Raw genomic sequence first — 15074 nt, forward strand, 5'->3', positions numbered from 1 at the left:
TGTCCGCCATCTCGAATTCGATAAACAAAACTAGAATATTCGCAAGCCACCTAATAAACCTGATGGTGTCGGTGCGTGTAAGTACATCTATGGGGCGCGCGCCCAGGGAGGGCGAGGCTAGTCAGCCGGGACTCCATGAGTGCGCGACCGTGCTGAGCTCACAACGGTCCTTACCTGTTGTTGTCTCTGCGCGCGCTCGGGGTCGCGTGGGCTGTAGTTAGGCTGTGCCGCGTGCCGCAGCTGCTGCTCGGCATCAAGCAGTTGCGCGCGCAGCCGCGCCACGTCGGCACAGTACGCCTCCACCTGCTGCAACGCCGCGGACAGCGCCGCCGCCTGCGAGCTGGTGCTGGCGCCCAGCGCGTCCAGGGAGCTGTTGAGCGCGCGCGCCGCTTCCGTCACGCCCTCCGGGCCCGCCGACTGCGCCGCCACGCCGTCCGGCCCGAAGTGTACCTGCGTTAAAAAACAAACAGTCAACACTAAACCCCAGCCCGACGCTGATGTCGGTTCATAAGCTTCATTGACACTCACGTTGAGTTTCTCAACGGCGTACGAAATCTTCGTTTTCTGTGTGGAGATGTCGTTTATAAGTTTCTCTCTGAGTGCCAGCCGGTCCCTCAGGGGTTTCTTAGCATTCTGTGGCGCTTCGAGCGCTCGCGTCGTAGCTTCCAACCAGTGGCCGACATCTTTAAGCTTCTTTTCGCATCTCTCCCATTCTTCTGCAAGTTCTTGTAATAAACCATTCTGTAAAAAAACAATGAATGTTATGTATGTACAATACGTAAATATATTATATGTAATTTTTATTGTTTTTTGTACTAACGGTCTTTGCTAATCGCTTTTCAACGTCTATAGTTGCATTTTCCGCTGCCTCAAGTCTACCGGGCAAATCCCCTGAACTCGTGACGCGTTCAATGGCTTCTATTTCCTTAGTCATATCTGCTAAATTCTTTGTTTGCTGCTTACAACTCTTGAGTGAATTCTGTAAACAAAACAAAAGTGTAAATAAACAAAACAAAAATAGTCAAACCCAACTGAAAAGAAATGTAGTACTGTGTCTTACTCCATATTCAGTTTGTTTTTGTTGAGCCTCAGCGAGGTCAGCGAGGGGCAGCGGGCGCGCGAGGAAGGCGCGCTGCGTCTCGACCCAGAGCAGGACGCGCTCGAGTAGCGCCAGGACGCGGGCCACCGCGTCGCAAGCGTCCTCGACCGCCGCCTGTCGCGCCTCTAGCTCGCTGGTGACCGCCGCCAGCTGCTCGGCCAGCGCGCTCACTGTCGACGACACCAGCTGCCGCTCGGCGGCGTCGCGAGAACCCTCTACGATGGCGCGCGCATTGCGCGTCAGCCGCTCCATACGGTCTGTGACGCTTGGCACTTCAGCGCGAGTGGCCACCAGGCGCTCGCGGTAGGGCTCGGGCGGCAGCGCGCGGTCGCGAGCCGTGAGCTCCGCGGCGCGGACCCAGGCCTGGACGTCCTCGACGTCAGCCGTGTACTCGGAGCGCGCCGTGCGCGCGCGCTTCCATTCCCGCTCCTTCTCCTCCATGGCCGCAGTCAGCGCTTCCGCAGACAGCTCGAGAGAAGACAGCTCCTGCGATACGTCCGCAGGAGCGGAGCCGCCGTAGCACTTTCTGCTCTCGTCCGTAAACTTCTTCGTGGCCTCCGCGAGATCGGAGACTTCCTTGGTCAGAGAGCGGAGGCCGCTATCGTCGTCTTCTCCGAACGCGTAGAAAGTCTTGACCTTCGCGACGCACACTTCTATTCGCTGTCGGAAGGCGTCTATCTTCTCGGACACGCGGTCGAACTCGGACACTACTTCGTCGATTTCGGCGAGCTTAGCCGCTAGAGTCTGTCGCAATCTGTAAAAGAAATGCACGTTAGAGTGATAAGAGCGTACAGTGTAGACTGTTTAGGATGGGGATACGGTAGGGAGCGCACGAGTTTAGGAGAGCTGCCAAAATGCGACGAAAATAGTCTAACGGCGCGGTGTGACGCGGCGCCCGTGACGGCGAAGGTCGCCGGCGCGAGCGCCGCCGCCGTACCTCGTCGTTCGTTGCCGGTCGCTTGCGGCGCCCGCTCGCCTCGCCCGCTCGTCGCTCAATGAACCGTTTTCGATAGATTCGCTGAACGCATCTAATTTTATATTCCACGCTCCAATGTTTGCCGGTGACATCAGAGCGAGTTTTTTTGGTGCGGCGAGTGTTTACGTTTTGCACGGTTTACATTATGATAATGCCGGCCTTGAGTTGACTCTTAATGTCATATGTTGACAAAATTAAATGAATTTAATATATGTATTTACAAATATAGAATAATATTATATCGCCATTGCGTAACTTTTAAAGAAACGAATGGCATCCGTGCATGAACAGCGACTACGCCGCGCCGCGCGCCGGCCGGCTCGCTCACCGATTGGGTAAACATGCGGCTAAACGTTGCCAAATGTAGTTCATAGGACACAGAACAAATCTTACAAATTCTCACGATCCCTGCGACTGCTTTACAGAAATCCATGACTCATCACCGCTAAATAGGCACAGGCGCTCGCATCACATTTTCTTGCGGCAATACACTTTATCGCCGTCCGAGTGCGCCGCGAGTCCGTCCCGATCTCCTTATAGAACGTAAATAATCTTCTGTCGAAACTGGCGAAACCCCGCAAGCGGCTTTATTTTCGGACCGGTCCGAGGAGTATTGTTGTCGGATCGCGGAAGGGCACCGCGCTTCTGTATAGTTTCAAAACACACTTCGCGCCCCCCGGCTGTTCGCACATTTCGTCCGTAGGGCGGACACGTTTAAAAACTTATAATATGTGGTATAAAATATGACATATGGTTTAACTTTATCCCTGCAGTTAGGTTCCAGTGCAGACTGAGGCCCTGACCTACAAAGTGGCCGGACGCATGCGCGGAACACATCGATATACCTACGTCTGCCAGTTTGAATAAGTAACGATTACACGGACGTCCCCTGCCGCGCCGACGTCTGGGGCATGCGCACTGGTAAATCACACTCTGTGCGGAAGCGGGAAGGTTACGTTTTGTGAGTTACGGGATGCGAGTTGCGTCGTTACTGTCATGAAACGGCGCCTGCTGATTGATTCTGTTCTGTTCTGCCGGCCTAGCCAAGGTGACAATCGCTATCGCTTCGACAACGAAACGCTTTATGTCTCTCTATCACTCTTCCATATTAGTGTGACAGTGACAGTTGCGTTTCGATCGCTACGGGGCGTAAGCGATTGGCATGTTGGCTACGCGGCCTGTTCTAGGTGTTGGCGCAAGCTAGGCTTTTCACAATAACTGGGGCAATTTTAAAGAAATCAATTTAAACAAGAAAACGTTAACAAACAACTCACTCAGCTTATTTTCAGTACTATACCTACTCGTACCTACTACTTCTAATGTTAGTTATTGTAGGTACCTAATAGGTACTGTAATTACCTATCTAAACGTAAATGAGTACATTTATTAATTGAAATATTTAAAATGTTGCAATTAATAGGTATTAGATACATATTTGGCTCGAATTAACTCGTGTACATCAGCTTCCGCTCACAACAGGAAATAAGGATGACACAATTGTAGCTAACCGCGAAGTAAGTAGGTGACTAACTTTCAGGAAGTTTGAGAGCCCTGAGCCCTCACGTCGCGGACAACATTTACGTAGCCAAAGAATGCAGTATGTTCATTAAATAGGTATTTGCTTTTTAAGAATCGCTATGCCTTATTTTTTGAGTAAAAGAAAATTAGAGAGGTATTTTTGTAGAAGCCAGGCATCCAAAAATCTCAGATGTGTAGTGAGCGATCCCATTGTATGCGAGATAAATTATCACTTTTTAAAAATAAGGATATTATATTGTCCAGTGCATTTAATGAAATATTTGGAGTGAACAATAAAAAATACTAATAATTAAAATAAAAGTTTAATATTAAATGAACTTCCAAATAGAAAAAATAAAGTTGGTAACTAAGTAAACTGACCATGAAATTATTGTCTATAATATGTAAGGGTTTTAGGTAAACCGAAGCGGAAATAAAGCGAGTAACATGACCACACATAAATTACAAAAGTGACGTCACACCATACCGGCCACCGGTTCACCAAACCAAGGTCAGGCGGCAGCATCGCCTAATTTATAAACTATTTCCTCCTAAATGAAGAGTTGAACCTTGTTGAAACGCACAAACCCCGCATGTAATACAAACATAAATCTTCTAAAAATGATCGTGACGCAACTTTCCACTGGCCGCCAGGATAAACGTGCGCATTGCGAAATTTATCTCAATCGACTTTGAGCCTTAAACCTTGGCTATTATAGACCAATCACAATTAAACAGTTGGAATGATAAAATTGTACGTATCGAATAAATGACATCATAGTAACTAAAAAATTTCAAGTTCGGAGACACTTTTACATTATCTAATGGTAGAAATATTTCGAGTTTGTCTCGAGTGAGATCATTTCGGGCCTGTACTAAATCACTAAATCAATGTTGATTTTAAATAGATAGTGCGATGATTGCATTGGCAAAGACAACGTAAACAGTTTTTTAATGTTTCTTGGATTCGGATTTAGGTTTATATCAAGTTTCAGTCCGTAATTAATCTTGCAAGTCTGTTAACCGATTTTGTAATGACCTCAGAATGAAAATAGTCATAACCGGACCAATCCAATTCAATAATTATTTCACCTGACCCGTTGCATCACCTAAATTGATTTGCTTCGTTTATTCGCTCTCGTCTATATTTGATCAATCTAGGTCCCAGTTTCTAGCTCAGTTTGTAAACAAATACTTTCATATACTTATACAATAAAATCATTAAATTTTGCGAGACAAATTTAAAAAATTGTTTGTCGTTGAATTTCATGATTAACTATCATACAACAATTCTCTTACTCCTTTCTGTCTTGAGTTTTTTAAGTGTAGATAATAAGTATCAACCTCCATGCCAGTGTCGACTTAAGTGCATTAACTTGTAAGTACGCTTGTCCTTGACCGGTCCATATGTCTCAAAACGTTAAGTTTATTCGATGGCACTCGACAAGCAGTGACAATAGCAAGTGAGCAGAACTTGAAACTCAATGACCCATCATTAAATTTAGACCCGATTCAATTTGCAATGTATATCGTGACCAATGTCAAACAAATTTAATTTTGCGGTTAGTGTAGACGCTAAGTTAAAGGAATACAGTTTAGATCACTTGCTACAGCTTCTGTGGGAAGATAAAGTTTTTGGTAGCCAGGCAATAAACTGGTCAAGACACCCAATGTCAGCGACAGCAATTGGTGACGAATTTTAAACGTCTGCTTCGAGCGATTTTTGTTAAGTGGAATTTATGTTTCCTTTTATGTGAGTAGGCAAGGTACTTGGTAGCCTACCTACTGATAGTCCTTGGTCCAAAATTAAGGTTTTGGTATCTCCTCGCCATCGCATAACTAAATCAACGAAAATGATTACAAAAACTTTTGATACTAAGTAATGGTGGGAAAAGGAAAGTCCAAACATCATCCCGGAAAGTCAGAATTTCAGTTATTTAGACGCCGGGTGGCTGCTAATAAAATACCGCATTAGTACAAACGACAGTCACCTTTACACATAAGTGTAAATACATAAATAAGAAGAAGCTTGGCGTAAACGAGGCGTGGTTGACGGGTGTCAACTACCTATTGAAGAAACGCCAATTCGTAAGTCGTTGGCAAATGCGAATTTTGTTATAACAAAATTCGTCTATACTCTTGAAAGATTTGTAGGTGGTGTTTCATATTTTACTTTCCACCGAACTAACTAATTTAGACTTTATGACCTACATACTGAATAGTGATTCTAGGAAAACTATTTCGAGTTTTTGTGCTAAGGACGACTTTGATATTGCGAAAATTTTATGAAATCGTTTTATAATACCAGTTTCACTGTTTTTGAAGGCACCGCCAACCTGCAAAAAAATTTCTATACGCTTACAAAAAGAAGAATGAACAAGCACTTACTTCTCATAAGTATCAACGAGCTCCTTGACCGATCTGTCGGTCTCCTCGGCTGCCTCTTTCGAATGTGGCTTCAGCAGCGCCACGACAAAGTCCGCGTGTTCCAATAGCTCGTCCCTCGTGTCCTCGAGGCCGGCCACTTCGCTTCGTAGCTCCTGGGAAAAAAAACACGTTTATCTAGCGAAATCTTACTTTAAAGGTACATAAGGGTGGAATATAAAACTATCATATGGAATAGAATCTTCACTAAATCTTGGTGCTGGTTTTCAGTGGGGGCGTAACTCGCAGTTAGGAACTAGTGGCTATATTGTAATAAAATGACAGATAAATATAGGTAGAGAGAATCACGACCTACACGTAAATAAACAAAACAACAACTAAATAAAAATGTACAGTGTAACCAAAATTAACCAAACGAAGTTGAATCTTGATAAGGCGAAGATTAAGTTCATTGCATTAATTGAACATATGGCAAATACGAGATGTTTTAAATTACGAGTATGTAATGAAAAATTATGTTCGAATGGAATGAACTCGAAAGCAACGAGTATGGCGTCAAATGCCCAGAAGGAAGCTCCCGTGTTATCAATGAATGCATATAACGTTTTAAATTTTAGATTTGGGGAATTGCCAATCTAACGTTTGCCAATATAGTCTAAACCCGTTCGTATAAAAATACCGATATTTTGTGTCAAAAACTAAACAAACTATACCAACTGATGAAAGGCGCAGTTAAAGGGTTAAAGAGGTATTTCCCGTTCGATATATGGATATTACGTATCATTTTATGATTAATATGTACCGTATCTGCAGTATAGTTCCATAAGTCTCGTGAAATAGGTATTGAAGTAGAACTGTGTCACTTTGAAAATGATATTATTTTCAAAATTGCTTTCTTGGAGTTAGACATGAGGATATCACGTATAATTTGTGGTATATTGTACAAAAAAAAATCAGCCATATCGTGTCTGGAGGAGCCCAAACTTGGTATGTTTTGAAAATTCTTTTTGTTTTAATTAAAAAAAAATGCCCGAAATGTAATGATGTGATATATTTTTAGAATCGCCTCAAAAAGCCCTTTCGTATGATACCATACTCGATAGGTTTTGGAATTTTTTTTTTTTTCCATACAAAAAAAAAATGTTTTACCACTCGCCCCCGCAGCGAAATTTTTTTAGGAACTGCGGGTCAAAAATTTTGTTTTGGCCTCTAGTAAGTGTGTGCCAAACGGCTAACCTGTACATCGATTTGCGGTATTCCTTTGAAATTGGGGTCGAGCGGCTTCCGCTAATATCAACACATTGTTTTGGCACTCGGCAAATAATAATTAGGGCGAACCTACAAAACGAAAATATCATGAAGTTTGCGATTTTCGTTTAAGAGGTTGAAATGTTGTGGTGAAAGTCGGAGAATATACGAATATTACCTATAATTTTTTTTGGAACTGCTCCTACAGATGTAAAAATAGTAAATGGAAAAGATCTACATAAAGGAATGGTTAGGCATACTCTGTGCACTAGTGTAATAGATAAACTACTTAGTGTAATGACACAGCAATAACATAGCTTTAAAAATTTGGTTTACTTGTTATGCTGTTATAGTGCTTTTGTATTAGGTCTATCAGCGCATAAAATAAACATGGCTGTCGCTAAGAGAAAAGCTCAGAAAGCTTCTCTCATTTGTGATTTTGCATGGAACTATTCCAATATTCGGAATCGATCGTCGCGTCGTCTCCTCGGCAATGCAACATTGCGGAGGAACCATATCTGGCTAATCAATACCTACATGGTAAGTATTTTATACACTAAATAAGTGGAACATCAATTCCGAATAAAATACCTAAATTATTGTGTTGGACACTCAATTCTAAAATAGTGATTCGAATCATGTTTCCCATCCCGCAATGGACCTCTTGCAGGCAATATTTTGAAAAACTTGGTAACCTTACGGTGCCTATATAGTTTGCATGTGCTCTTGTTACTCACGGATCTCGTTAAACTCAAGATTTGAAAATTTTGAAACCGATGAGTAACAGGAAGTTGCGTAGTGTCGCGCAGCAAAAATATAAATATTAATTTCCGTCCATCTTCAAAAATAGAGGAACACTGTGCAAGACACCTAACTTACTTGTGCAAAACAATTTTGAGGTAATTTCTTCAAATGTACCTACTACCTAACATTTCCAAACACAAATTGAAACAGTTTTTGTTGAGAGGGTATTTCTATGCTTACTGAAGAGGAAGTGTTTGACTTTGTTAGTTCTCGAGTGATGTTTATTTTTTTTAGGGTTCCGTACCCAAAGGGACCCTATTACTAAGACTCCGCTGTCCATCCGTCTGTTTGTCTGTCCGTCTGTCACCAGGCTGTATTTCATGAACCGTGATAACTAAACAGTTGAAATTTTCACAGATCATGTATTTCTGTTGCCGCTATAACAACAATTACTAAAAACAGAATAAAATAAATATTTAAGTTGGGCTCCCATACAACAAACGTGATTTTTTTCCCGTTTTTTGCGTATTGGTACGGAACCCTTCGTGCGCGAGTCCGATAGACGGGGCGAGTCTCACTTGGCCGGTTTTTCTTTGGTCTTTAAGTGTTGCCTTAGTTGAAAAATTCAGATTGATATTTATTTGCTTAGTTGGACCTTTGATGTTCCTTGTTATTTTTTCGAACACAATCCTGTATTTGTTTATGAAAAATACTATGACTATGAAATAAAACTATGAAAACGGATTATATCGCGTATATTGAATTTATAATACATCCCGACGTTTCGAACTCTTTACAGCGTTCGTGGTCAACGGGTGACTGAGGAAAAAAATTACAAAATGCAAAAATACCCACATACTAAAATAATGAACAATCATAGACTACAAACTTTAAGGCTGGTTGTACATGCAAAATCGGTTCATAAGGCTAGTTATACACTATAATTATTTTTCAAGTAAAGATATATATATATACGCGATAAAAATAAACTATGCCGGCTCCAACCCTACACCACGGACCCGAGAAGATTTAATTCCCTCCTAAATTGTAGGAGGGTATCCCAATATGGGACCGGCAACAAACTCGGCGGGACACATCTTTTCAAAACATCAGAATGTCCAGCATCATCCAACACTACGGTCTCACAGTCTATGTCTCGCTTGCTCCTTTATCAGGTGGACTACAGGATCCCAAGCTGGTGGTAGAGAAAAGCCATCTTCCCTATTAAAATATTTTCTCTACCACCAGCTTGGGATCCTGTAGTCCACCTGATAAAGGAGCAAGCGAGACATAGACTGTGAGACCGTAGTGTTGGATGATGCTGGACATTCTGATGTTTTGAAAAGATGTGTCCCGCCGAGTTTGTTGCCGGTCCCATATTGGGATACCCTCCTACAATTTAGGAGGGAATTAAATCTTCTCGGGTCCGTGGTGTAGGGTTGGAGCCGGCATAGTTTATTTTTATCGCGTATATATATATATCTTTACTTGAAAAATAATTATAGTGTATAACTAGCCTTATAAACCGATTTTGCATGTACAACCAGCCTTAAAGTTTGTAGTCTATGATTGTTCATTATTTTAGTATGTGGGTATTTTTGCATTTTGTAATTTTTTCCTCAGTCACCCGTTGACCACGAACGCTGTAAAGAGTTCGAAACGTCGGGATGTATTATAAATTCAATATACGCGATATAATCCGTTTTCATAGTTTTATTTCATGAGTAACTATCGCGGTAACCGAAGACAATATTACTATGACTATGACTAAACAAAATAAAAAGAATTAAAACAATAGGTATTCTTGGAGATGACATATATTCAGCGAGCTAAATATCTAAATATAAGCAGGAGCACGAATGAGATAGCTTAAGGAATGTTCTTCCCGACCCGACTCGTTTTTATTGCCGATGCCGCGCCGCGCGTGACTCACAGCCACCTCACAGCACAGCAGCAGCAGCTAGGTTTAGTGACTCACAGCCACCTCACAGCAGCTAGGTTTAGTGCACAGCTTCGTGTGATGCAAACTACTATTACAATTTTTATTTTATACTAGCTTTTGCCCGCGACTTCGTTTGCGTGGAATTAGTAATTTGAGTACCTTAAATTTTAAACAAATCTGCTTTTAAAATTATCCCCATTTTTAACCGACTTCAAGATTTCAAAGGAGGAGGTTCTCAATTAGGGCTATCGTTTTTTTGCTCACCAGTTGGCGCCTCTGTTGATGGTGGTCCAAAAGACTATAGAACAGCTGTCAGTCATTGAAGTGACAAGTGACATTTGACATTTCGAACTATGGAAAAGACCACCATCTACACTAGCGCCCCTAGCGGCGAATTCATACGCGTTAGCCCTCATTCGGTTGTATGTTTTTTTTTTTTTTTTTTTTTTTTTTTTTTTTTTTTATGTTTCTTACTCCATAACTCCGTCATTTCTGGACCGATTTTGAAAATTCTTTTTTTGATTGTAAGTATATACATACAGATTGGTCCCGTTTTTGTCAAAAAGCAGTTCTGATGATGGGATCCATGAGGAATCGAGGGAACTCCTCAAATGTTAAAAGCATACATATAGTGATTTTAGTATTTTCATCAACAAATCAAGCACTTACATTTAAAAAAGTGACATTTGATGAAGTGGAACTGCTGATGATGATCAGAACGGAACTCTTCAATGACGCATAGTTCACGTTTGGCGATTTGTCCTCTTCGTTATGTTTGTTAAGCAAGTTAGGTTTTCAAGAAACATTTTTGTCAAGCTCGAGTTCTGATGATGGGATCCATGAGGAATCGAGGGAACTCCTCAAATATGAAAGGCATACATATAGTGATTTTTGTATTTTTATAAACAAATCCAGCACTTCCATTTTAAAAAGTGACATTTGATGAAGTGGAACTGCTGATGATGATCAGAACGGAACTCTTCAATGACGCATAGTTCACGTTTGGCGATTTGTCCTCTTCGTTATGTTTGTTAAGCAAGTTAGGTTTTCAAGAAACATTTTTGTCAAGCTCGAGTTCTGATGATGGGATCCATGAGGAATCGAGGGAACTCCTCAAATGTGAAAGGCATACATATAGTGATTTTAGTATTTTCATCAACAAATCAAGCACTTACATTTAAAAAAGTGACATTTGATGAAGTGGAACTGCTGATGATGATCAGAACGGAACTCTTCAATGACGCATAGTTCACGTTTGGCGATTTGTCCTCTTCGTCATGTTTGTTAAGCAAGTTAGGTTTTCAAGAAACATTTTTGTCAAGCTCGAGTTCTGATGATGGAATCCATGAGGAATCGAGGGAACTCCTTAAATATGAAAGGCATACATATAGTGATTTTTGTATTTTTATAAACAAATCCAGCACTTCCATTTTAAAAAGTGACATTTGATGAAGTGGAACTGCTGATGATGATCAGAACGGAACTCTTCAATGACGCATAGTTCACGTTTGGCGATTTGTCCTCTTCGTTATGTTTGTTAAGCAAGTCAGGTTTCAAGAAACATTTTTGTCAAGCTCGAGTTCTGATGATGGGATCCATGAGGAATCGAGGGAACTCCTCAAATGTGAAAGGCATACATATAGCGATTTTTGTATTTTTATCAACAAATCCAGCATTCCCATTTTAAAAAGTGACATTTGATGAAGTGGAACTGCTGATGATGATCAGAATGGAACTCTTTAATGACGCATAGTTTACGTTTGGCGATTTGTCCACTTCTTTATGTTTGTTAAGCCACTTAAGTTTTTAAGACATATTTTTGTCAAGCTCGAGTTCTGATGATGAGACCCACGAGGAACCGAGGGAACTCCTCAAATGTGAAAGGCATACATATAGTGATTTTTTGTATTTTCATCAACAAATCCAGCATTTATATTTAAAAAAGTGACATTTGATGAAGTGGAACTGCTGATGATGATCAGAATGGAACTATTCAATGACACATAGTTCACGTTTGGCGATTTGTTCTCTTCCTTATGGACCCAAACCCAAACTTGGACCCGGACTCGGACCCGGACCCGGGTCTGAACATGGACCCCAACTCGGACCCGGACCCGGACCGAACTCTGACCCAAACCTGGACCCGGACAGCCGGACACGGACCCGGACTCGGATCCGGACCCAGACCCGGACCCGGAAATGCTACTAGAAAAGTGGGTTAAGTGGGTGGGTGGGTTTTGAACTGCGATTCTCACAGAACAGAACTGCTATCAGAAAAGTAGGTTAGGTTAGGTTAGAGCTGTGACCCTTACAGAAACGAAATGCTACCAGAAAAGTAGGTTAGGCTAGGTTAGAACTGCGACCCTTACAAAAACGAATTGCTACTAGAAAAGTGGGGCGCGATCTCTCCCTGCCTGCCGTGGTGAAAACTATGGCAGACAGCGACAGATCATGGAAAGCGGTGGTCTCTTTCTGCGAAGCCGTAATGGCAAGAAAAGAGACCGCGGAAAGAGAAAGGGAAGAAGACCCGGCCTCCCATCCGATGCGCCGCAAGCGCGTAGGACGGAGGCGTTTGGCGTGCGTCCGTCGACTTCCCCCTTAACGGTACCCGTGGGCGGCAGGCTCGGGGACGTCTGCCGCCTACACGAGGGTCCCGGGGATGGTTAGTACGCCAAATAAGGGCGTACTCCAAGCTGAAGAGGAGTACTTCCTCCGAGAATGAGTCCGCAATTCGGACAGCGGCTGGCGGGGTTTCGGAAGCGTGATCTCGGTCGTTCCCCGTGCCCCGCCTTATAGCCTCGAGGCGGCCAATAGAGGGGTTTTTAGTGGGTAAACCTGGGGCCTCATTAGCCCACAACAGGGAGTCCCACATAACCATCCCGGCCCGTCCCCGCGCCGGGTGGTATGCGTAAAGCATTTTCCCCTCTTAAAAAAAAAAAAAAAAGGTTAGAACTGCGACCCTTACAGAAACGAAATGCTACTAGAAAAGTGGGTCGGTTTACCTCCTTTTCTACATAATTAGGCAAAAGATGCTGTCTTTTTCATTTCATTGTCTGGAATCTAAGAATGCTTTCAGCGGCATCCCCCATTGAAGTCGGTTTTTTTTTCTTAAAAATTATTTCACTCCCAAATCCGGGTCCACTATAAATTTCCACCCTATTTTTTACACCCTTAAGGGATGATTTCGGGGATAAAAAATATTCTATATCCGTCCCCACAGCTCAAACTGTCCCCATACCAAGTTTCATCTAAATTCTCCATACAAATTTCCACCCCCTTAGGTCTGGGATAAAAAGTATCCTATGTCCTTTCCCGGGACTCAAACTATCTCTATGACAAATTTCAACTTAATCGGTTCAGCGGTTTAAGCGTGAAGAGGTAACACACAGACAGACAGACAGACAGACAGACTTTCGCATTTATAATATTAAGTATGGATTTGACAAAGGAATCTAAAATGTACAACTGACCATTTATTACAAGGTTTTTTTCAAAGAAGACGTATCCACGAATTAATTGCTATTCCTGTCGAGGCATAGGCATTGAGGTAATATGTATATCATAATTCATAACTACATTAAGTAATGCTTTTCTCCAAACATGCAATGAAAACAAGGTAAAATAATCATTATTTAAGCATCAAGCATCACTCAAATCGAACCTTCACATCAAAAACGTCAATAACAATAAAGAGGGAACACTAATTATTTTTTATACGTTAAAGGTAATGACTTATTCTGCCATTCGGTACCATTATAGTACTATGCCTTATGGGAAACGGTCGAAGAGATAGTTCAGATCCGGAAACCGCTACCAAATTTTAGTATGCTGTTGGGCATGGTACAGGGTCTCCAAAACTACCGGGAGACAGCGGCGCCGGCAATCTACTTCAGCGGAATGACGTCATCAAAATGACTCCCGCCTCGTTGTGAATATTGCATTTTGCACCCAAACTATGCATTGCACATACGCGTGTGGGGTATTAAACGAAAGCCAATGAAATATTATATATTTCACTTATACACTATGTACCTAAAATATACAATAGTTTAAGAGAAATTTAAAAATAAATCAAAATGATGAAAAAAAAAATCGATTATTTGTGTTTTTCAACCAAACCAAAAGTCGGACGTTACAGCAATGTACTACAATATTAAAGATGAGATCTCAAGCCTTACATTAATATAAATAAAAAATTAAATCTGATTAAAATTGTGGAAATTATCCATCAAAATGTTAGGTATTCGCCCATACAAATGCCTTAAAGTAAAAAAAATCCAAATTGGTCATATTCCAGAGAATCCGCATAAGCTTCTAGTATGTTATTAACACACTAGAAGCTTATGCGGATTTGGAGACCGATTAACATGCCCAACAACATACTAAAAGTTGGTAGCGGTTTCCGGATCTGAACTATATTCCCATATAGCGGAAGCCGCTCGACCGCAATTTCAAAGGAATACCGCAAATCGATGTACAGGCTAGCCGTTTGGCACACATATACTAGAGGCCAAAACAAATTTTTTGACCCGCAGTTCCTAAAAAAATTTCGCTGCGGGGGCGAGTGGTAAAACATTATTTTTTTGTATGGAAAAAAAAAATTTTTTCCCAAAACCTATCGAGTGTGGTATCATACGAAAGGGCTTTTTGAGGCGATTCTAAAAATATATCACATCAATACATTTCAGGCATTTTTTTTTTAAATTAAAACAAAAAGAATTTTCGAAACATACCAAGTTTGGGCTCTTCCAGACACGATATGGCTGATTTTTTTTGTACAATTACCACAAATGATACGTGATATCCTCATGTCTAACCCCCAGAAAGCAATTTTGAAAATAATATCATTAACAATTTTTTTTTTATTTATCAATTTTACAAAGTGTTCTACTTCAATACCTATTTTACGAGACTTATGGAACTATACTGCAGATACGGTACATATTAATCATAAAATGATACGTAATATCCATATATCCAACGGGAAATACCTCTTTAACCCTTTAACTGCGCCTTTTCATCAGTTGGTATAATTTGTTTAGTTATTGACACAAAATATCAAAGTTGTATCCTCCAGCTACGATATACCTAACTGATTTTTTTTTGTACAATATATCACAAATGATACGTAATATCTTGATATCGAACCCCAAGAAAGCAAT

General features: G+C 41.4%; 1 protein-coding gene across 9 annotated transcripts in view; it reads right to left on the reverse strand.

Annotated features, from left to right (window-relative positions):
• The window catches only part of LOC134745501 (muscle-specific protein 300 kDa), a 298426-nt gene that overhangs the window by 71610 nt on the left and 211742 nt on the right, over window positions 1-15074 (reverse strand). For all 9 annotated transcript variants that reach the window (XM_063679556.1, XM_063679613.1, XM_063679589.1 and 6 more), the window contains 5 exons: window positions 5982-6133; window positions 1061-1853; window positions 821-979; window positions 529-741; window positions 175-450 (listed from right to left, as the gene is read on the reverse strand). In XM_063679556.1, coding sequence (XP_063535626.1) covers window positions 175-450; window positions 529-741; window positions 821-979; window positions 1061-1853; window positions 5982-6133 — 1593 coding nt within the window. The remainder of the gene's footprint in view (window positions 1-174; window positions 451-528; window positions 742-820; window positions 980-1060; window positions 1854-5981; window positions 6134-15074) is intronic.

The sequence above is a fragment of the Cydia strobilella genome, chromosome 1 (assembly GCF_947568885.1).
Source record: "Cydia strobilella chromosome 1, ilCydStro3.1, whole genome shotgun sequence".
In the NCBI taxonomy this organism is placed as follows: domain Eukaryota; kingdom Metazoa; phylum Arthropoda; class Insecta; order Lepidoptera; family Tortricidae; genus Cydia; species Cydia strobilella.